The sequence below is a fragment of the Schistocerca piceifrons genome, unplaced genomic scaffold (assembly GCF_021461385.2).
Source record: "Schistocerca piceifrons isolate TAMUIC-IGC-003096 unplaced genomic scaffold, iqSchPice1.1 HiC_scaffold_574, whole genome shotgun sequence".
NCBI lineage: Eukaryota > Metazoa > Arthropoda > Insecta > Orthoptera > Acrididae > Schistocerca > Schistocerca piceifrons.
The window spans coordinates 70,861-92,081 of NW_025728815.1; the positions used below are offsets into that span (position 1 = coordinate 70,861).

The window sequence follows — 21,221 nt, forward strand, 5'->3', positions numbered from 1 at the left end:
GTCCACCGCTCTACCAACTTTTTTTTTTTTTTTGTTTTTTTTTAATTAATTTTTTCACCATCATCACCGCTTTTTTTTTTTTTTTTGTTTTTTTTTAAATGCACTGTAATGACCCAGTGCAGCTCGGGGGAGGCGCGTTGGGCAGGGGTCGAAACCCGAGGCCTGGCCATGACGTCTCCCCCTCCCTGCACTGAAGCACAGTGGCACCAATACGTAGTAATTTTCCTTGGTTCAGAGTCTTATGATACTTATATGTGGACACGGGGCTTGTGATGCAGTGTCGATCCAAACAGGTAAAAGCTTGGCAGGAAAGCAAAATAAGTAAGAGCTAGCGAGAATGTCTTCCCTATCATGAAGTGAGATCAGTATGCCCCTATACCGGTGCCATTAATGTAACTGGCGCAGGAGCGATCAATAGAAGTGGAAACTTAACCAATCCCCTGCTTTTCGAAGACAATACTAAGCATATTCGCAAAGTCCCTCTTAAGATGTGGGAGAGATTGTTGCGTCCAGTACTCATGAAGCATGTAACCAATAAACGAAATAAAATCGGAAATACCATCACCATCAACCACTGCAAAAATGTAACGGCCAAGAAGCCACATAATGGTATTGTTCTTTGTCCCGGGATAAAAAACCGTGTCCGGCCAGCAGAGAATATCAGTTGTAAATGCCGATTCCGAGCTCCTGGTGAGTAACGCCAATTGTCGGCGCAGCCAGTACCACATGCGAAGACGGTCAGCGCAGGTAAATCGGTGTTGGAGTGTATCAACACAACCACACGTTTGACAAAGCGGAGAGACACTTAAACCTATACGATAAAGTCGTTCGTTCGTAGGAATCAGCTGGTGAACTACCTTATACCATAGGGAGGCAACAGGTGCTGAATGAACGGGTAAGCTAATATTCGTCCATATGTGACGCCAATTAAAACGGGGATATTGCAAAACAATCGGGATGGAAGAAGAAGACCTGTGCCATTTGTCAAGCAGTGTTCGCATAGTAAAAACAGGACGACGTTGGAAGTGGAGATCCAGATAACTAATCTCAATGTAGAAGTCCCGAACATGCCGTAGCTTCGCATTTAGAGGCCCTACGTTAATAGGCGGTGACAAGCTCGCAGGACGAACGACATGGAATAATCGCGAAGTAACAGTCGGGGACTCAGAAAATAAAAGATGGAGGGTGCGCTTAACATAAAGGGCCGCAGCCTTGACACGGACATCGGTGAACGACAAGCCGCCCGCAAGACGCGGCTTCGTAAGAACATCACAACGTAATTTAAAAATGTGCCCCCGCCAAATATATCTGTTGATAAGCTGGATCATTTTTGCACCCTGCGTTCTTGGAAGCGGAAACAACTGAGCAACGTAAAATACTTTACATAAAACATAAGTGTCTAATACACGCTTTTTTTGCAGTAGCGGTATCGAACGCCATGAGTGTTCGAATAAAACACCTTGAAGCTTGGAAATGGCCACTTGCCAATTTTTTGCAGCCATACGAAGAGGACACCGTTCAAGATAGATGCCTAAATGTGTATGGTGTTCAACAGCCGTAACCCACGGAACAACCACATTTTCAAAGCCCCGCAAATTCAGAAGTTTGCTTTTACGGGGGTTGAGACGAGAACCAGAGGCCGCAGAAAATTTATCTAGTTCCATTTTCAACTGCGGCACTTCTGCGGCGGAACGAAGCAAAACAACCAAATCATCAGCATAAGCTGTTGCTGTCAGGGTAACCCCAGAAATCGTAAGACCACGAAGTGTCGAGTTGAGACGAGAGAGGAGTGGTTGAAGGGAGAGAACATAAAGGGTCATGGATAAAGGGCTACCTTGCGGGACGCCACGTTTAATATCAATGACCTTCGTTAGCTGGCCATTAATGTCAATCTTAGCAGAAATACCAGTCGTCATATTCTTAAGTACCAGCAGCGCCTTTTCATTAAAACCGAGTCGGCGCAGCAGAAGCTCTAAAAACGAATGGGACACACGATCAAAAGCCTTACTAAAATCAACAAATAAAAGCGCACAGGAAATATTGGTGACAGCGACAATCGACACGACATCACGATACCCCGCCAGAGGAGTCAATATGGAGCGCCCTGGAAAGCAGCTTTGACAAGGAGGTATCACAGGTGTAAGCAAGAGGGATAGACGTGCATTAACAGCCCTAGCAGCCGTCTTATAATCAAAATTTAAAAGGGTTAAAGGACGAAAGTCACTAGCTGTCTTCAAACCAGCAGATTTTGGTATCAGGACAACCGTACCTCTCTTGAAATCGGCTGGAATTGTGCCACCATTCAAGATTTCATTTACAATATCCGTAAAAACAGGCCCTATAATAGTCCAAAAGCGAACAAAAAATTCCTTAGGAAGGCCATCCGGACCAGGAGATTTGTGAGATGGTGAACAAGCAATGAAAGCTGAAATTTCGTCTGCAGTAAAAGGAGCTAAAAATTCCACATTATGGTCCTCTGTTAAAACTGATGGGATAGCAGTTAAAATCTCGTCAACATCAAGCGGATCAGAATCAGCCACAGCATATAAGGTCTCATAGTAGCAGGTAAGTTCATGGGTTATTTGATTCTGTAAGGTAAGCCGGCAACCATCAGCTGCCATAAGGCCGTCAATCAATACACGTCGACGGTTCTTGTGGTGACGAAACAGGTGGTACATGGAAGTCATTTCATGTGCTAAGGTGGACGGCGTTTTAGATTTAATCTTCAATCCTTCCATCTGAAGCCGTTTAATACTAAGGAGCTTGGCTTTAATTTTCCGAATCTCAGAAAGGTGGGCACCTGTCATCCGAGAAGTATCATAAAGTTCGCGAAGCACCGAATAATAATACTCAAAAGTCAGTTTCAGATCTCGCGCTCTATTATAACTGTAGGACATTAAAGTGCGACGTAGTTTTGGCTTCGCACAGTGGATCCACCAGTGAAGCTTAGACGGATAGTATCGCAGAGAACGTAAACACATGTCCCACGCCGTCTGTATTAGAGGTTCGATGTCAGGGTCATCGAGCAAGGAGACATTTAATTTCCACAGCGGCCGATAAAGTTTAAGAGGCTGACGCTCCAAATTAATTATAACCGCAAGGGCACAATGATCCGTAAAACTGGCTGGAATAACATCTACATTTAAAACAGAAACACTAAGGGGATCAGAAATATACAATCGGTCCAGTCGACTACTTGACGTGGCAGTAAAAAATGTAAATTTAACTAAAGTGGGGTGTTTAACCTCCCACGCATCGCGTAGTCGTAGTTGACGTACAAGAGAATGTAGCTCGAAACAATAATTAAAATGAGGCGATTGGTCCTTAGCTTGTAGTACACAATTAAAATCACCCCCCAATATCAAAGTCGCAGGATTTTTGCGTAAAAGATAAATCAGATCCTCTTTATAAAAACGAGACCTTTCCTGCCGTTTGCTGGAACCAGAGGGGGCGTAAATATTAACCAAGGTTGTGTCAAATAACCGACAACCAATACCCCTTCCCGAGTCTAAGAGCTCAATTTCGGTAACGGGGATACCGTCACGAATTAGTAAGGCAGTACCTGTGGAAAACTCAGGCGCAAAATTTATAATAGTGCGAAAGCCAGGAACAAACAGGTGTGCAACGGAGACTTCCTGCAGGAAAACAACATCAGCTGCAGAGTCATAAATGAACTGCTGCAGAGACGCTAACTTCAGAGCAGATTGAATGCTATTTATATTTAAGGTAATAAACGTGTACGCCTGCAACATCAACAAAACAAAAGGGAAAATGAACCCTAATTACACCACATTAGAAGCAACGACATCCAGATCATCAACATCAGACATGGCAGAGGGTGATTGCCCGGAATCAACGGAATCAGAGTCATCCTTTGCATGCTTGTGTTTTTTCCGCACCGCGTGAAGATTGGGGGGCACTTTCACCCGACGGCGTATCTGATGCACACCAGATTCAAGAGCAGGTGGAGTGGGGGGTTCGAGATCAGGCACGTCAACCAAGGCATCCGAAGGATTAGCAGGGCGAGAGGAATCAGAAGAAGGAGCAAGCAAGGGGAAAACTGCATCAGGAACATCGGCACCGGCATCAGAAGGTGTAGGTATTGGAAGTGTAGGAGGTGGAGAGATAGGGTTGGAATCCGCTGAAGCGGAGCGCGCGGTTCTAGAAGCGATTTTCCGACAAACAGCTGTCTGCACCGAAGTGTCGTCAACATGTTGTGATGCCTGTGTCGGGGGGGATGTCAACACCACCTCGACCGAATGTTGGGGCTCTTGCGCCGACGGCGTGGCAGCAAGTTTGACGTCATCAGGCAAAGCAGGAGACACAGTGGGAACAGAATCCAAAACAAGCATGGGAGATTCCGGAAGTCTCTCGTCAGATCCGCAAACCGGCTGCGAAACAGCAGCTTCGTCATCAGTGCTACCGGTATCACTAGCACGACGGCGTTTGTTATTGGAAACAGACGGGATCGGTGTAGAAGCAGCCGATACATCTGGGCGAGTGGGTAACGGGGGAAAACCTGCATCAGAGGAAGGTGTCACCCGTTGTGAAGAATCTACTGCAGGAGGCTGACACGAGACAGTGGAGGAAGCTGCTGGCACAAGATCGGCAACCGTTAATTTGCGGCGTTGTGCTAGCCCATTTTTAAGCACAAACACCCGCTTAGGGCAATTAGCACGAACATGACCAGTTTCATTACATAGAAAACACGTACCAACTTGCCCCTCATAAGTAAGATGAACACGATAACCACATACAACCAGATGGGACGGTATGTTCGACTTAATATGCATTTCAACCGATCTGACACCATTATAACATTGCAGCTTATGTTGTGCAGACCAACGTTCATTTCGAATTGACCGAACGGTACCATAACCAAGCAAAGCTTCCTTGAGGTAACTGTTTTCAACTTCAGGGGGTAAATTATAAACCCGAACTGTGGTATACGTAATTTCAGCATTTGAAACAGTAACACTGCTAACAGAACCATCTCTATGACGGAACGACACTTGCTCACCATGTTTAAGTAAAATCTTATCTAGCAAAACCGGGTTCAACAATTTCACAAAAAAGCAGTAAAGTTCTGTGTCAAAATACGCCGTATGTACCTGGTCCGATGTAATGCCAATCGTATCCACAATCCATTCGTGAATTTCCAACGAAGTTGGTTGAACATTCCTGGTAGCCTTGTTAAACTGAAAACTGAGAGTACACTTCCGCGGAAACAACCGGGAAGCCATAACACTTAATTAATGCGGCAAGAGCCGCTATACAACACAAGTCACAACACAAACACTAAGGCGACGAAACAACGAAGAAAAGAAGACAAAGAAACGTCACACACAGAAAGTAAATAGTCACAACCCGAGGGAAACGGCGGATCGAATACACAGCACGTGCGATCGCTGTCGCGTCTCAAGCGGAACGCGCCCCTGAGCTAAGGAGGCTGCTACAGCTTACACCTCTTTGCGATCGCTACAGCCCTCGAGAAAAATACATTTCAGAGTCCTGAAAATGCGTACAAAGATTTACTCTGCCACAACAATTCGCTACCACTGAGGTCCACAGCGATGACTGACGGGTGCTGCCGTCTTTCGTCTATCGTCATCTGTGATCTTGGCTCAGGCCCGAAAAGACACGCTATTTTGAAATTTTCGGTTCAAAGCATTACATTGGCCCATTTAAAATTGTGCTGCCCCCTGTGAGAATCGAACTCACGACCCCTGGTTTACAAGACCAGTGCTCTGCCCCTGAGCTAAGGAGGCTGCTACAGCTTACACCTCTTTGCGATCGCTACAGCCCTCGAGAAAAATACATTTCAGAGTCCTGAAAATGCGTACAAAGATTTACTCTGCCACAACAATTCGCTACCACTGAGGTCCACAGCGATGACTGACGGGTGCTGCCGTCTTTCGTCAATCGTCATCTGTGATCTTGGCTCAGGCCCGAAAAGACACGCTATTTTGAAATTTTCGGTTCAAAGCATTACATTGGCCCATTTAAAATTGTGCTGCCCCCTGTGAGAATCGAACTCACGACCCCTGGTTTACAAGACCAGTGCTCTGCCCCTTTTTTTTTTTTTTTTTTTTTTTTGGCTGATTGTATACTGTGAACTTTTTTTATCCAACTGTTTTTTAATTAAAAAACATCTGCTTCACAAACAAATCTGAGAACATGCTATCAGCTGTTGTAAATGGTATTTTATCATGTCAGTGTATTCTTCTAAATTTAAGATTGTCACTTTAAGCACATAACTTACTTTTATTATTTTAGAAACAACTGCTTTCAAAGTTGCAGGAGATCAAAAATTAATACAGCTAACACTCTTTCTGTATGAGACAGATTTAACATTCATTCATAATAGTTATCATATGTTAGGGGAGGAAGAAAAAGCATGAGCACTTAGTAAAAAGAAGCACTGATACATTTTATTTTATCAGATACTTTTACACCATTTCCCACATAACAGGTACAAATAATGTCAGAAGAGCCCTTCGCTGAACAATGGTAAACATGGATCATTGCGTGACTCATGTCTTAGTCCCTTCATTACACATAATCACTTTTGACTGTACATTTTTTTATTTAGTATTCACAGTGACTACCAACCAAATTGAAATATTGGAACTAAAATTTAATGATTAGTTCTACAACTGCTGTCATTTCTTAATTTTATTTTAAACTGAGCAAAGTTTCATAGAAAGATATCCCTATGCTTTCATTTACTACAGATTCACAGATTGAGTGCACATTAGTTTGTGGGAGCAATACAGTTAATACCAGCAAAACAAGTCATATCTGAGGCCTGGCAAGTACAATCTTGTGTAAATTAAAGAGAAACTTTCACAGACCAAAAAGTAAATTATCATACAGTTGAAAAATCCTTCATTCACTGTCTAACAACAAACTCACAATATGCTTCAGGTATCACGGGTTCTCGCGTAATATGTTTTTGATGTGACCAGTAATAAAATAACGTTACTATAAACATGGAAAAATATTTCTCACTTTTTGAATGTTAGGAGATAGTGACAGGCAATCAAAACTAAAATATATGTATATAAGAGACACTGCAAGTCTTAATTGTGCATGGCAGTGCGATAGCTTTGACAGAAATGGTCATGTTTGTAACTTAAAAAGTTACCTGCATGAATAATAAAATTTTGACTCCCATCAGCTTCTATATGGCTTAAATTCTCAATAACAGGATATACTTCCATCATTAAAATTACAGCATTGTCCTACGAATGTTCCTTATACAAACATAACTTTATCCTTGCTTCTGGAAGAACGAAGAAATATTTTATCAATGCCATCAAAGACCTCTGAAGCAGATTTGGAGGCATCAATCCTGTGATGTATACCTCTCAAGCTGTAATAGTCTACCAGTGGCTTCGTCTGCTTATGGTATGCTTCCAGACGTTTTTTCAGCGCTTCAACATTATCATCTGAGCGACGTATCAGTGGTTCACCTGTTAAATCATCCTTCATGGGAACTTTTGGAGGATGAAATTCTTCGTGATACGAACGACCACTTGCTGGATGTATTAGCCGGCCTGTAATTCTTCGAACCAGATAATTGTCATCAATACTGAATTCCACAACAGCATCTAGTGCAGTATTTCTTTTCTCCAGTAGTTTATCCAGCTTCTCTGCCTGTGGGACAGTTCTTGGAAAACCGTCTAAAAGAAACCCATTTTTACATTCTGGACGATCAAGATTAGTGTCAATCAGATTAACAACAAGCTCATCACTTACAAGTTTTCCTTCATCCATTGTTTTCTTCAGCTGTTTTCCCAGAAGGGAGCCAGAGGATATTTCTGCGCGCAGCATATCGCCAGTTGACAGGTGACACACACAATATTTGTTCCTAAGTAGTGGAGCCTGTGTGCCCTTGCCGGAGCCCGGTGGTCCTAAAAGAACAGCTTTTATTCCTGCAGGTGTTGTGTCAGCTGGTTCCTCTCTAGGAACTTCAGCAGTTTGAGGTGGCATTGTATTTGTCTGCGCTTGCTCTCAACAGATTTCAATAGGAGGATACAAAATGTACCACTGTGTCACATGCACAAACAAGCAATTAACTTGCTACCAGCACTACACCCCTGAGCTAAGGAGGCTGCTACAGCTTACACCTCTTTGCGATCGCTACAGCGCTCGAGAAAAATACATTTCAGAGTCCTGAAAATGCGTACAAAGATTTACTCTGCCACAACAATTCGCTACCACTGAGGTCCACAGCGATGACTGACGGGTGCTGCCGTCTTTCGTCTATCGTCATCTGTGATCTTGGCTCAGGCCCGAAAAGACACGCTATTTTGAAATTTTCGGTTCAAAGCATTACATTGGCCCATTTAAAATTGTGCTGCCCCCTGTGAGAATCGAACTCACGACCCCTGGTTTACAAGACCAGTGCTCTGCCCCTGAGCTAAGGAGGCTGCTACAGCTTACACCTCTTTGCGATCGCTACAGCCCTCGAGAAAAATACATTTCAGAGTCCTGAAAATGCGTACAAAGATTTACTCTGCCACAACAATTCGCTACCACTGAGGTCCACAGCGATGACTGACGGGTGCTGCCGTCTTTCGTCTATCGTCATCTGTGATCTTGGCTCAGGCCCGAAAAGACACGCTATTTTGAAATTTTCGGTTCAAAGCATTACATTGGCCCATTTAAAATTGTGCTGCCCCCTGTGAGAATCGAACTCACGACCCCTGGTTTACAAGACCAGTGCTCTGCCCCTGAGCTAAGGAGGCTGCTACAGCTGACAACTCTTTGCGATCGCTACAGCCCTCGAGAAAAATACATTTCAGAGTCCTGAAAATGCGTACAAAGATTTACTCTGCTACAACAATTCGCTACCACTGAGGTCCACAGCGATGACTGACGGGTGCTGCCGTCTTTCGTCTATCGTCATCTGTGATCTTGGCTCAGGCCCGAAAAGACACGCTATTTTGAAATTTTCGGTTCAAAGCATTACATTGGCCCATTTAAAATTGTGCTGCCCCCTGTGAGAATCGAACTCACGACCCCTGGTTTACAAGACCAGTGCTCTGCCCCTGAGCTAAGGAGGCTGCTACAGCTTACACCTCTTTGCGATCGCTACAGCCCTCGAGAAAAATACATTTCAGAGTCCTGAAAATGCGTACAAAGATTTACTCTGCCACAACAATTCGCTACCACTGAGGTCCACAGCGATGACTGACGGGTGCTGCCGTCTTTCGTCTATCGTCATCTGTGATCTTGGCTCAGGCCCGAAAAGACACGCTATTTTGAAATTTTCGGTTCAAAGCATTACATTGGCCCATTTAAAACTGAGCTGCCCCCTGTGAGAATCGAACTCACGACCCCTGGTTTACAAGACCAGTGCTCTGCCCCTGAGCTAAGGAGGCTGCTACAGCTTACACCTCTTTGCGATCGCTACAGCCCTCGAGAAAAATACATTTCAGAGTCCTGAAAATGCGTACAAAGATTTACTCTGCCACAACAATTCGCTACCACTGAGGTCCACAGCGATGACTGACGGGTGCTGCCGTCTTTCGTCTATCGTCATCTGTGATCTTGGCTCAGGCCCGAAAAGACACGCTATTTTGAAATTTTCGGTTCAAAGCATTACATTGGCCCATTTAAAATTGTGCTGCCCCCTGTGAGAATCGAACTCACGACCCCTGGTTTACAAGACCAGTGCTCTGCCCCTGAGCTAAGGAGGCTGCTACAGCTTACACCTCTTTGCGATCGCTACAGCCCTCGAGAAAAATACATTTCAGAGTCCTGAAAATGCGTACAAAGATTTACTCTGCCACAACAATTCGCTACCACTGAGGTCCACAGCGATGACTGACGGGTGCTGCCGTCTTTCGTCTATCGTCATCTGTGATCTTGGCTCAGGCCCGAAAAGACACGCTATTTTGAAATTTTCGGTTCAAAGCGTTACATTGGCCCATTTGAAATTGTGCTGCCCCCTGTGAGAATCGAACTCACGACCCCTGGTTTACAAGACCAGTGCTCTGCCCCTGAGCTAAGGAGGCTGCTACAGCTTACACCTGTTTGCGATCGCTACAGCCCTCGAGAAAAATACATTTCAGAGTCCTGAAAATGCGTACAAAGATTTACTCTGCCACAACAATTCGCTACCACTGAGGTCCACAGCGATGACTGACGGGTGCTGCCGTCTTTCGTCTATCGTCATCTGTGATCTTGGCTCAGGCCCGAAAAGACACGCTATTTTGAAATTTTCGGTTCAAAGCATTACATTGGCCCATTTAAAATTGTGCTGCCCCCTGTGAGAATCGAACTCACGACCCCTGGTTTACAAGACCAGTGCTCTGCCCCTGAGCTAAGGAGGCTGCTACAGCTTACACCTCTTTGCGATCGCTACAGCCCTCGAGAAAAATACATTTCAGAGTCCTGAAAATGCGTACAAAGATTTACTCTGCCACAACAATTCGCTACCACTGAGGTCCACAGCGATGACTGACGGGTGCTGCCGTCTTTCGTCTATCGTCATCTGTGATCTTGGCTCAGGCCCGAAAAGACACGCTATTTTGAAATTTTCGGTTCAAAGCGTTACATTGGCCCATTTAAAATTGTGCTGCCCCCTGTGAGAATCGAACTCACGACCCCTGGTTTACAAGACCAGTGCTCTGCCCCTGAGCTAAGGAGGCTGCTACAGCTTACACCTCTTTGCGATCGCTACAGCCCTCGAGAAAAATACATTTCAGAGTCCTGAAAATGCGTACAAAGATTTACTCTGCCACAACAATTCGCTACCACTGAGGTCCACAGCGATGACTGACGGGTGCTGCCGTCTTTCGTCTATCGTCATCTGTGATCTTGGCTCAGGCCCGAAAAGACACGCTATTTTGAAATTTTCGGTTCAAAGCGTTACATTGGCCCATTTAAAATTGTGCTGCCCCCTGTGAGAATCGAACTCACGACCCCTGGTTTACAAGACCAGTGCTCTGCCCCTTTTTTTTTTTTTTTTTTTTTTTTTTTTTCTTGAGAACATAAGTTTATAGGTATAAATAAATGATTCATACACATAATATAATACAGGCACAATGAGCCTAGTGCTAATTCAATAGAAACTGAATGCAATGAAGTGTATATCAATAGCCTGATAAACAATTGCAGTATAAACAAATTCTGGAAGACGTTCATGGAAAACACAACATTACACATTACACACATAACACGAAATGAAAGCACCTCAGTAGGAAGAATCATTAACAGAATTCAAGGCTGTGCGGCAAGACTACATGTGCTTAAATCCTGGTGATGATCCATAAGAGAAAAGTTCTGGATAGGTAACTGGGCTTGGCACGAAACTACTGCCTGACAAGAAGTCGTCGTCTTCTTCAAATTCGTCAAGATGCTTGTCTTCATGGGACATATCGTAACTGTCTTCACTGCTTACAGAACCCTGGTACTCTCGATAAATTGGAGTTATGGCACATCCAGATCTGTAAAGTATGTAAGGATCAAATGGGAAGAACGTGTTCAGAAGAACTAACTCTGACTTGTCTTTCACAATATGTCCATCTTGTTGTGCAACTGGCATGGTATTCCTCGTATTATGTTCTATTATGGTGTAGCAGTATGCAAGCTGATAAGCTCTGGTAACTGCTGCAAAGTTCTGCACTACAGCTGGAAGACACACCTTCAATGGATTTAGCCGACATGTTACTATCTTTGTTAAGTTCAGACTCTGCAGGAACACCAAATTTGATTTTGTGTTTACTAGGTCCTTATGCCTGAAGGCAATGATGTAGAAAAATGCTTGGCAAATTGCATAAAATACAGTGTGCACACGCACATCAGAATTCACACTTTCCAGGCCATCTTGACTGGATATATAATTATGTATCCATACAGCCATATCAGAGATTCTATTCTTCAGAACCGACACCGGGATGTACGTAGCTCGTGCCAGTAGGCTGGATATATACAAGACAGCTGTCTGACGAATCACTGGTGCAACATTTGGAGAACAAACTTTTTGCCACAGGTAATTAAGAAAAGACTCGGCTAATGCCTGTTTGAAACTGCAGAGATAGAACATGAGAAACTGTATATGATGACACGCGTAAGTTGGAAGTATCATTTTGTCAAATACTGTCAACATTTCATGATAAAGTTTTTTTGTTCGGTCCCAATTCAGGAGTGTTGGGTCTTTTAGTTCATGGCATTCAGTGTGCATGTACTGAAATAAACGCTCCATTATAATATCTAATGTATTTGCGATAGGATGTTTCATTCTGTGCGGTGATTGAGGTTTAATTGCCATGTGATCTTCATGGGCTTCACTATCATCCATAGCGAATACGTCTTGGTCATCCATGTCAATTTCGAGTTCATTCTCTTCTTCTAATTCTTCTATAGCTGCTTTTGGTGCATTTACATCCAAAATTGTCAACCTGCTGGCAACGAGTAGAAGAAGATCTGTCCGTAGATCTGGTTGATAGTCAAAAACCTTGAGAATATTATAAATGTAGCACTCATGTTCATGAGCACTTCGCTTTAGATATGGAAAGTGATGCCTAATTGTTTTTACTAACAAAGCTGATGACATAGGGATAACTTGCAGAATGACTGATATCAGATCATGGATTTTCATGAAGCTCCTTTTGTCTTTCTCAGGTGGTATACTGTTAACCCACTCATTGTCATCATCTGGTTTGAAAGAAGTAACAAGTTTATCTAGCGTATACTTTGTGTAATATGTATGTGCAGATAGCAGATCCAAGACAAAGCCCTGGAATTCTCTGACAGCTTTGTCTGTTCTGTGCACCCATTTCAAGTTAAGTATAGCTTCAACAAAATGACGAAGATCCTGTTTCAATAAAGATATGCAGTCTCTTGATTTACGAAGCAATTCACAAAGATCTTCATCCTGAATTTCTGAATCTTTAAGAATGCAAACTAATTCTTCATATGGTTTCAAACTCTTTTCGTTGATGAAATCCAGCAAAATAGCCCTCAGGTCATTGGGCAACTGAAAGCGAACGCGCTGCTGCACAGCACGGCTTCTATTACCAGCTACTTTGAGAATGGACGGTGTACAGGAACCGCTTGAAATTACCGACACTGCCATGCCTTAAACTTAACACTCTCTCTCTGCTACAACTTTCTTTCGCGACAAGACCTTGTTGATCAATTTATACGACATGCCCCTGAGCTAAGGAGGCTGCTACAGCTTACACCTCTTTGCGATCGCTACAGCCCTCGAGAAAAATACATTTCAGAGTCCTGAAAATGCGTACAAAGATTTACTCTGCCACAACAATTCGCTACCACTGAGGTCCACAGCGATGACTGACGGGTGCTGCCGTCTTTCGTCTATCGTCATCTGTGATCTTGGCTCAGGCCCGAAAAGACACGCTATTTTGAAATTTTCGGTTCAAAGCATTACATTGGCCCATTTAAAATTGTGCTGCCCCCTGTGAGAATCGAACTCACGACCCCTGGTTTACAAGACCAGTGCTCTGCCCCTTTTTTTTTTTTTTTTTTTTTTTTTTTTTTTTTTTTTTTTTTTTACATAAAGGCGGCAAATCCAGAAACAGTATAAAAGAAAATGGCTCACACAGGTGACCTTAGCCAACACCCTCTCTTTCAAATGTCAGGCTAAGCATATTGGCAAAATCATCTCGGAGGCCTGGCAATCGCAAGCGCTGCCAGTAAGCAGTAAGCATGTACTGCCGAAACGCTAGGTGTCCATCCTCTTCATGACAACTGTTGACAAAATGTACGAAATGGCCAATCAACCACATGACGGTATGGAGCTTCGTTCGCGGAAAAAAGGAAGAATCGGGCCGGACGATGATGTCAATAGTATAAGCGGCTTCAGCAGACCTAGTGACAAAGGCAAGTTGTTTCCTGAGCCAACGCCAATTAGCAAGGTGCCCACAGCAGGTGAATCGATGTTCAAGGGTATCCACGAGACCACACCGAGTACAGGTGTCCGTGTCAGAAAGACCAATACGGTGCAGTCGTACATTGGTGGGAACCAAATTATTTATTACCCTATACCACGTGGACGCCACGGCCATAGAGTGGATCGGCAGACTAACATTCTTCCAGACGTTCCTCCAGGACACAGATGGAGACGCCAGTTCTATTGGATTGGGACCGGCCAGCCCCTCCCAGCGGGCAATCAAGCCCTTGGTCGTTGGCACCGGTCGCCGCAAGAAGAAGACGTCACCGAGATAACTCACCGCAATGTAAAATTCCCGAATGTGTTTCAACTTAAAATTTAGGCGTCCGACATCGACAGGTGGAGCAAGGCTCGCCGGACGCACAACAGTAAAAAGCCTGGATGTAATTGAAGTCACTTCTTGCGTAACAATAAGAGTCGTTCGGCGGACGTACAAAGCAGACGCCTTGCGAGTAATGTCAGAGAGGCCCAAGCCTCCGGAGATACGCGGTTTCGTCATTACCTCGTAACGTAACTTGAATAGATGGCCCTTCCATATAAACCTGCTAGACAATTGGCGCAACCTTTTCGCCACCATCATGGGAAGTGGGAACAGCTGAGCAACATAATAAGCTTTACATAGAACGTAGGTGTCTAAAATTCTGACTTTTTGCAAAATGGTAGCAGAGCGCTGCTCATGGACCATCAGAGCCCCCTGTATCTTCTCGGTGACCGATTTCCAATTGAGAGCCGCCATTTTTAGAGGACACCGATCAATGATAATCCCCAAGGACGTATGGCGATCGACAACAGTGGCCCAAGGGACGTCAGCATCGCGAAATCCTCGAATATCAAGGAACTTACATTTACCCTGATTGAGACGCGCTCCAGAGACACGACAGTATGCATCAACTGCCCCTTTCAACAACGGGATATCATCACGTTGACGGAGGAGAACAACGACATCATCCGCATATGCCTTAACCGAGAGCTTCCCACCAGAGAGGGACATACCCTGAAGCTTGAGAGCAATAGTCCGAAGCAGCGGTTCCAGGGACAATACGAATAAAGACATAGAGAGCGGACTACCCTGAGGCACTCCGCGGCGGATAGCAATGGGCGGCGTCAGCTGCCCATTGACTGACACCCGAGCTGTTATTCCCCTATACAAATTGCCAAGAACACCACGTGATGAAGCGTTAAAACCTATTGTACCTAAAACACGATCTAAAAACACATGACTGACGTGATCAAAAGCCTTATGAAAATCAAGGAAGGCAAAGGCACAATGTACGTTTGTAACCGCCGCAACCGAGACAACATCCCGATATTCGGCTACTGGTGTCAGAATAGATCTATCATGAAAACAACATTGATGTACACCAATCACACCCCGAAGCAGAGAGGACAACCGGCTATTGAGCGCTCTAGCAGCTGTCTTGTAGTCAAAATTCAGCAATGTGAGCGGACGAAGATTGGCAGCAGATAAACGACCAGAAGACTTCGGAATTAAAACAATTTTCCCTACTTTAAAATCGGCAGGCACATCCATCCCCCTGACAATCTCATTTAAAATCTGCGTAAAAATGCCACCCAAAAGAGGCCAAAAACGGAGATAAAATTCTTTAGGCAGGCCGTCTGGACCCGGCGATTTACTGGACGGAGAGCGAGCAATAAAATCGAAAACCTCATCTACCTGGAACTCCCGGAGAAATTCGCCGTTCGCGTCAGGCGCGATCGTCGCAGTTAGATCCCCAAAGACATCTTCCGAAAGAGACTCACCAGAATCATCGGCAGAATATAGACTAGTGTAATATTGGTGAAGAGCACGAACCATTTCCTCCTGTGCAATAAGCTGTCGCCCATCATCCACCGTAAGAGAAGAGATGAAGGAGCGACGACGACGAGTCTGATGCCTTAGCAGGTGGTACAAGGATGTCAGCTCACCTTCAACAAGAGAGTGAGGTTTCGACTTAACTCGCAGACCATCCATCTGTCGTCGTTTAAGGCTCAAGAGCTTGGCTTTAATACGACGAACATCATGGATCCGCAGAGGAGAGGTACCCGCCGCGTCATATAGTTCACGCAGGACAGAGTAGTAATATTCATACGTGTTCTTAAAATCACGCGCCCTTGCAGCACAGTAAAAAATCAAAGTCTGACGAATCTTGGGCTTGGCAAACGCAGTCCACCAAACCAGCAAGGAGGGGTAACGCGGAACAGAGCGAAGACATCGCTCCCACACGGCACTTATAACATCATCTATAGCACTGTCGGCAAGGTGGGAAACATTTAACATCCACTGGGAACGATAAAGTTTTGCAGGTTGGTGACTAAGATTTACAGTTGCAGTAAAAGCACAATGGTCAGAAAAACTAGTAGGAATAACATCGACAGAAAGAATTTTATCACATAAAAAATCAGATAAATAGAATCTGTCGAGTCTACTGCATGAGGACGCGGTAAAAAACGTATATTTCACCAGGGTTGGATATTTGTGTTCCCAAACATCACGCAGATGCATCGTACGAACTAAGTCATGTAAATCACGGCAATAATTAAAATTGGGGGACTGGTCTTCAGGGCGTAAAACACAATTAAAATCGCCTCCGAGCAGGAGACTCCGAGGACTCTGGCGCAAAAGATAAATAAGCTCTTCTTTATAAAAGCGCGAGCGAGCCACAGTGTGACCCGAACCAGAGGGGGCATACAAAACAACAAGGCGGAGATCAAAAAGACGACAACCAATCCCACGGCCAGAGTCAAGGAATTCAATGTCAGTAATAGGAATGCCCTCTCGAAAGAAAAGAGCAGTTCCTGTTGAATATTCCGGCGCGACATTAAAAACAGTTTGAAATCCAGGTAGAGAGAGATCAGAAAACAACACTACCTGCAAGAACACTACGTCCGCACAGGCGTCGTAAATAAACTGCCGCAAAGAGGCAATGCGAACGTCGGACTCAATACGGTTAAGATTTAAGGTAAGAAAGGTGTATGCTTGAACCATAGAGAGAAAAGCGAGAAAGGAAATCACCTACACCGACGCACCAACGTCACAGTCCATAGCAGGGGAGACGGAGGCATCCGAGGGAGGGGGACTGGTACCCCGTTCCGCGGATCCCTTACGCTTCGGTTTTTTACGAACAGCATTAACGTTCGGCTGAACGCGTAACTTGCGTCGGCTGACGGGCAAGGAAGCTTCAGCCGCCGGTGACGTAGGAGGGTCAAGTTCTGTATCCGACACCACCCGCGCCGGTCCACATGCGGGATCCGGGGTCGCGGGGGAAACATCCGACAAAACGGAATGGTCAACACCTGCACTAGCTTCCGGCAAACATGGACTGCACGGAGGCGAAACGTGAGCAGGAAGGTCCGAGGCAGCAGAGTTGGAAGGAAGCGGAGCAGCTCCGCTGGCAGAGGTATGGGGCAGCGAAGCAGGAAGTTGTCGCGGCTCCACTTGTTGTGACATCGAAGTCGGTTCGGAAGACGGCGCCAACAGGCCCGACCGACGACCCGACTCGAGAGAAGCTGCGTCGGAGGCCGGAGGGGCGCCAGCAGCCGCTACCGGAACCGCTACCTCAGGAGGGCAGGGAGCAGCTACAGTACACAGTGGCTCGGAGGATGCCGGTCGCTCGGACTGGGGCATCTCAGGGAGATCCTCATCCGTACTCATCGTGTGGGCGACGCCTCTTATTATTCAAAAGTGGCACACCCACCTGAGGGACAGACGGAACAACATCAGATTTAGCACGCAAAGGAGGAAATTCTGTGTCAGGGTTGCGCAAAACCTGTGGCGGGGCGCTACTACCACTGGACTGTGCTACACCAAGAGCAGAACCACCTGCAACGAGGTCAGCGACCGTTAACTTGCGACGCTGTTCGAGAGAATTTTTTAAAACAAAAACTCTCCGCGGACAGTCGGTACGCACGTGACCACTTTCATTGCACAAAAAACAGGTGCCAACCTGACCACTATATGTTACATGGACACGATATCCACCGATCTGCAGGTGAGATGGAATATTCTGCTTAACGTGCATTTCGACTGAACGAATACCACTGTAACATTGCAGGCGATGTTGGCTTGACCAGCGTTCAAGGCGAATGCTCGTTATATCACCATACTTCTGTAGACCCTCCTTAAGATAGACATTATCCACCTCCGGTGGAAGGTTGTAAACACGAACACTGGTGTACGTAATGGAAGCATTGGAAAGCAGCACGGTACTTACAGAATCATCCCGATGCCGAAAGAGAACTTGATGACCGTATTTAGAAAGAATTTTATCAACCTGAAGTGGGTCCATAAACTTAACAAAGAAAACATACAGTTCGGTATCAAAATAAGCAGTGTGCACCTGATCCGAATGAACACCAAAGGTATCTACCAACCAATCATGAATCTCAAGAGAACTAGGTTGCACATGGCGGGTTGACTTGTCAAAAGCAAAACTAACTGTAGCCTGACGAGGAATAACCTGGGACGACATTTTCAAAATATGCGGTCGAAACCGCTACACAAAAAAACACTGAAATAAGGACAGAAAGTAACACAAGGTACGAAACAACGACGGAGAAACACTCACAGAAGTTGCAACACAACACGTAAACAAAAACGATAGTCCACTATACGTAACGCTACGGCGGAGCGGAAGACTAGGCACGTCCACACTGCACGGCGTCTAAAGCGGAACTGCCCCTGAGCTAAGGAGGCTGCTACAGCTTACACCTCTTTGCGATCGCTACAGCCCTCGAGAAAAATACATTTCAGAGTCCTGAAAATGCGTACAAAGATTTACTCTGCCACAACAATTCGCTACCACTGAGGTCCACAGCGATGACTGACGGGTGCTGCCGTCTTTCGTCTATCGTCATCTGTGATCTTGGCTCAGGCCCGAAAAGACACGCTATTTTGAAATTTTCGGTTCAAAGCATTACATTGGCCCATTTAAAATTGTGCTGCCCCCTGTGAGAATCGAACTCACGACCCCTGGTTTACAAGACCAGTGCTCTGCCCCTGAGCTAAGGAGGCTGCTACAGCTTACACCTCTTTGCGATCGCTACAGCCCTCGAGAAAAATACATTTCAGAGTCCTGAAAATGCGTACAAAGATTTACTCTGCCACAACAATTCGCTACCACTGAGGTCCACAGCGATGACTGACGGGTGCTGCCGTCTTTCGTCTATCGTCATCTGTGATCTTGGCTCAGGCCCGAAAAGACACGCTATTTTGAAATTTTCGGTTCAAAGCATTACATTGGCCCATTTAAAATTGTGCTGCCCCCTGTGAGAATCGAACTCACGACCCCTGGTTTACAAGACCAGTGCTCTGCCCCTTTTTTTTTTTTTTTTTATTTTGAAATTTTCGGTTCAAAGCATTACATTGGCCCATTTAAAATTGTGCTGCCCCCTGTGAGAATCGAACTCACGACCCCTGGTTTACAAGACCAGTGCTCTGCCCCGTTTTTTTTTTTTTTTTTTTTTTAGAAAATTATATTTTTTTTTTATTACTGCTTTGTGAAATAAAGATTTAAAAAAAGAAACACGAAAACTTCAGTCCTCGTGTAGAGAAGAAACATACATAAAGGCGGCAAATCCAGAAACAGTATAAAAGAAAATGGCTCACACAGGTGACCTTAGCCAACACCCTCTCTTTCAAATGTCAGGCTAAGCATATTGGCAAAATCATCTCGGAGGCCTGGCAATCGCAAGCGCTGCCAGTAAGCAGTAAGCATGTACTGCCGAAACGCTAGGTTTCCATCCTCTTCATGACAACTGTTGACAAAATGTACGAAATGGCCAATCAACCACATGACGGTATGGAGCTTCGTTCGCGGAAAAAAGGAAGAATCGGGCCGGACGATGATGTCAATAGTATAAGCGGCTTCAGCAGACCTAGTGACAAAGGCAAGTTGTTTCCTGAGCCAACGCCAATTAGCAAGGTGCCCACAGCAGGTGAATCGATGTTCAAGGGTATCCACGAGACCACACCGAGTACAGGTGTCCGTGTCAGAAAGACCAATACGGTGCAGTCGTACATTGGTGGGAACCAAATTATTTATTACCCTATACCACGTGGACGCCACGGCCATAGAGTGGATCGGCAGACTAACATTCTTCCAGACGTTCCTCCAGGACACAGATGGAGATGCCAGTTCTATTGGATTGGGACCGGCCAGCCCCTCCCAGCGGGCAATCAAGCCCTTGGTCGTTGGCACCGGTCGCCGCAAGAAGAAGACGTCACCGAGATAACTCACCGCAATGTAAAATTCCCGAATGTGTTTCAACTTAAAATTTAGGCGTCCGACATCGACAGGTGGAGCAAGGCTCGCCGGACGCACAACAGTAAAAAGCCTGGATGTAATTGAAGTCACTTCTTGCGTAACAATAAGAGTCGTTCGGCGGACGTACAAAGCAGACGCCTTGCGAGTAATGTCAGAGAGGCCCAAGCCTCCGGAGATACGCGGTTTCGTCATTACCTCGTAACGTAACTTGAATAGATGGCCCTTCCATATAAACCTGCTAGACAATTGGCGCAACCTTTTCGCCACCATCATGGGAAGTGGGAACAGCTGAGCAACATAATAAGCTTTACATAGAACGTAGGTGTCTAAAATTCTGACTTTTTGCAAAATGGTAGCAGAGCGCTGCTCATGGACCATCAGAGCCCCCTGTATCTTCTCGGTGACCGATTTCCAATTGAGAGCCGCCATTTTTAGAGGACACCGATCAATGATAATCCCCAAGGACGTATGGCGATCGACAACAGTGGCCCAAGGGACGTCAGCATCGCGAAATCCTCGAATATCAAGGAACTTACATTTACCCTGATTGAGACGCGCTCCAGAGACACGACAGTATGCATCAACTGCCCCTTTCAACAACGGGATATCATCACGTTGACGGAGGAGAACAACGACATCATCCGCATATGCCTTAACCGGGAGCTTCCCACCAGAGAGGGACATACCCTGAAGCTTGAGAGCAATAGTCCGAAGCAGCGGTTCCAGGGACAATACGAATAAAGACATAGAGAGCGGACTACCCTGAGGCACTCCGCGGCGGATAGCAATGGGCGGCGTCAGCTGCCCATTGACTGACACCCGAGCTGTTATTCCCCTATACAAATTGCCAAGAACACCACGTGATGAAGCGTTAAAACCTATTGTACCTAAAACACGATCTAAAAACACATGACTGACGTGATCAAAAGCCTTATGAAAATCAAGGAAGGCAAAGGCACAATGTACGTTTGTAACCGCCGCAACCGAGACAACATCCCGATATTCGGCTACTGGTGTCAGAATAGATC

The 21,221-nt window shown here is 45.4% G+C and overlaps 2 protein-coding genes and 10 non-coding genes across 12 annotated transcripts; all 12 read right to left on the reverse strand.

Annotated features, from left to right (window-relative positions):
* Positions 1-5,696: 5,696 nt before the first annotated feature.
* On the reverse strand, positions 5,697-5,768 carry Trnat-ugu. Its single transcript has one exon. It is a non-coding gene; the product is annotated as a tRNA-Thr (tRNA).
* A 637-nt stretch (positions 5,769-6,405) lies between these two features.
* On the reverse strand, positions 6,406-8,017 carry LOC124760564 (adenylate kinase-like). The gene has a single exon (XM_047249106.1). It carries the CDS (start codon positions 7,993-7,995, stop codon positions 7,258-7,260), a length of 738 nt encoding a protein of 245 aa, XP_047105062.1. The 5' UTR covers positions 7,996-8,017; the 3' UTR covers positions 6,406-7,257.
* A 346-nt stretch (positions 8,018-8,363) lies between these two features.
* Trnat-ugu lies at positions 8,364-8,435 on the reverse strand. The gene has a single exon. It is a non-coding gene; the product is annotated as a tRNA-Thr (tRNA).
* Positions 8,436-8,681: 246 nt separating this feature from the next.
* On the reverse strand, positions 8,682-8,753 carry Trnat-ugu. The gene has a single exon. It is a non-coding gene; the product is annotated as a tRNA-Thr (tRNA).
* A 246-nt stretch (positions 8,754-8,999) lies between these two features.
* On the reverse strand, positions 9,000-9,071 carry Trnat-ugu. The gene has a single exon. It is a non-coding gene; the product is annotated as a tRNA-Thr (tRNA).
* A 246-nt stretch (positions 9,072-9,317) lies between these two features.
* On the reverse strand, positions 9,318-9,389 carry Trnat-ugu. Its single transcript has one exon. It is a non-coding gene; the product is annotated as a tRNA-Thr (tRNA).
* A 246-nt stretch (positions 9,390-9,635) lies between these two features.
* On the reverse strand, positions 9,636-9,707 carry Trnat-ugu. Its single transcript has one exon. It is a non-coding gene; the product is annotated as a tRNA-Thr (tRNA).
* A 246-nt stretch (positions 9,708-9,953) lies between these two features.
* On the reverse strand, positions 9,954-10,025 carry Trnat-ugu. Its single transcript has one exon. It is a non-coding gene; the product is annotated as a tRNA-Thr (tRNA).
* A 246-nt stretch (positions 10,026-10,271) lies between these two features.
* On the reverse strand, positions 10,272-10,343 carry Trnat-ugu. The gene has a single exon. It is a non-coding gene; the product is annotated as a tRNA-Thr (tRNA).
* Positions 10,344-10,589: 246 nt separating this feature from the next.
* On the reverse strand, positions 10,590-10,661 carry Trnat-ugu. Its single transcript has one exon. It is a non-coding gene; the product is annotated as a tRNA-Thr (tRNA).
* A 590-nt stretch (positions 10,662-11,251) lies between these two features.
* LOC124760557 (RNA polymerase I-specific transcription initiation factor RRN3-like) lies at positions 11,252-13,090 on the reverse strand. Its single transcript, XM_047249100.1, has one exon. The coding sequence runs from the start codon at positions 13,088-13,090 to the stop codon at positions 11,252-11,254; it is 1,839 nt and encodes a 612-aa protein (XP_047105056.1).
* A 5,779-nt stretch (positions 13,091-18,869) lies between these two features.
* On the reverse strand, positions 18,870-18,941 carry Trnat-ugu. Its single transcript has one exon. It is a non-coding gene; the product is annotated as a tRNA-Thr (tRNA).
* Positions 18,942-21,221: the final 2,280 nt, after the last annotated feature.

Bases quoted from the DNA above. Each gene is read 5' to 3' on its own strand.
- LOC124760564 (XM_047249106.1), bottom strand. From the start codon at position 7,995: ATGCCACCTCAAACTGCTGAAGTTCCTAGAGAGGAACCAGCTGACACA.
- LOC124760557 (XM_047249100.1), bottom strand. From the start codon at position 13,090: ATGGCAGTGTCGGTAATTTCAAGCGGTTCCTGTACACCGTCCATTCTC.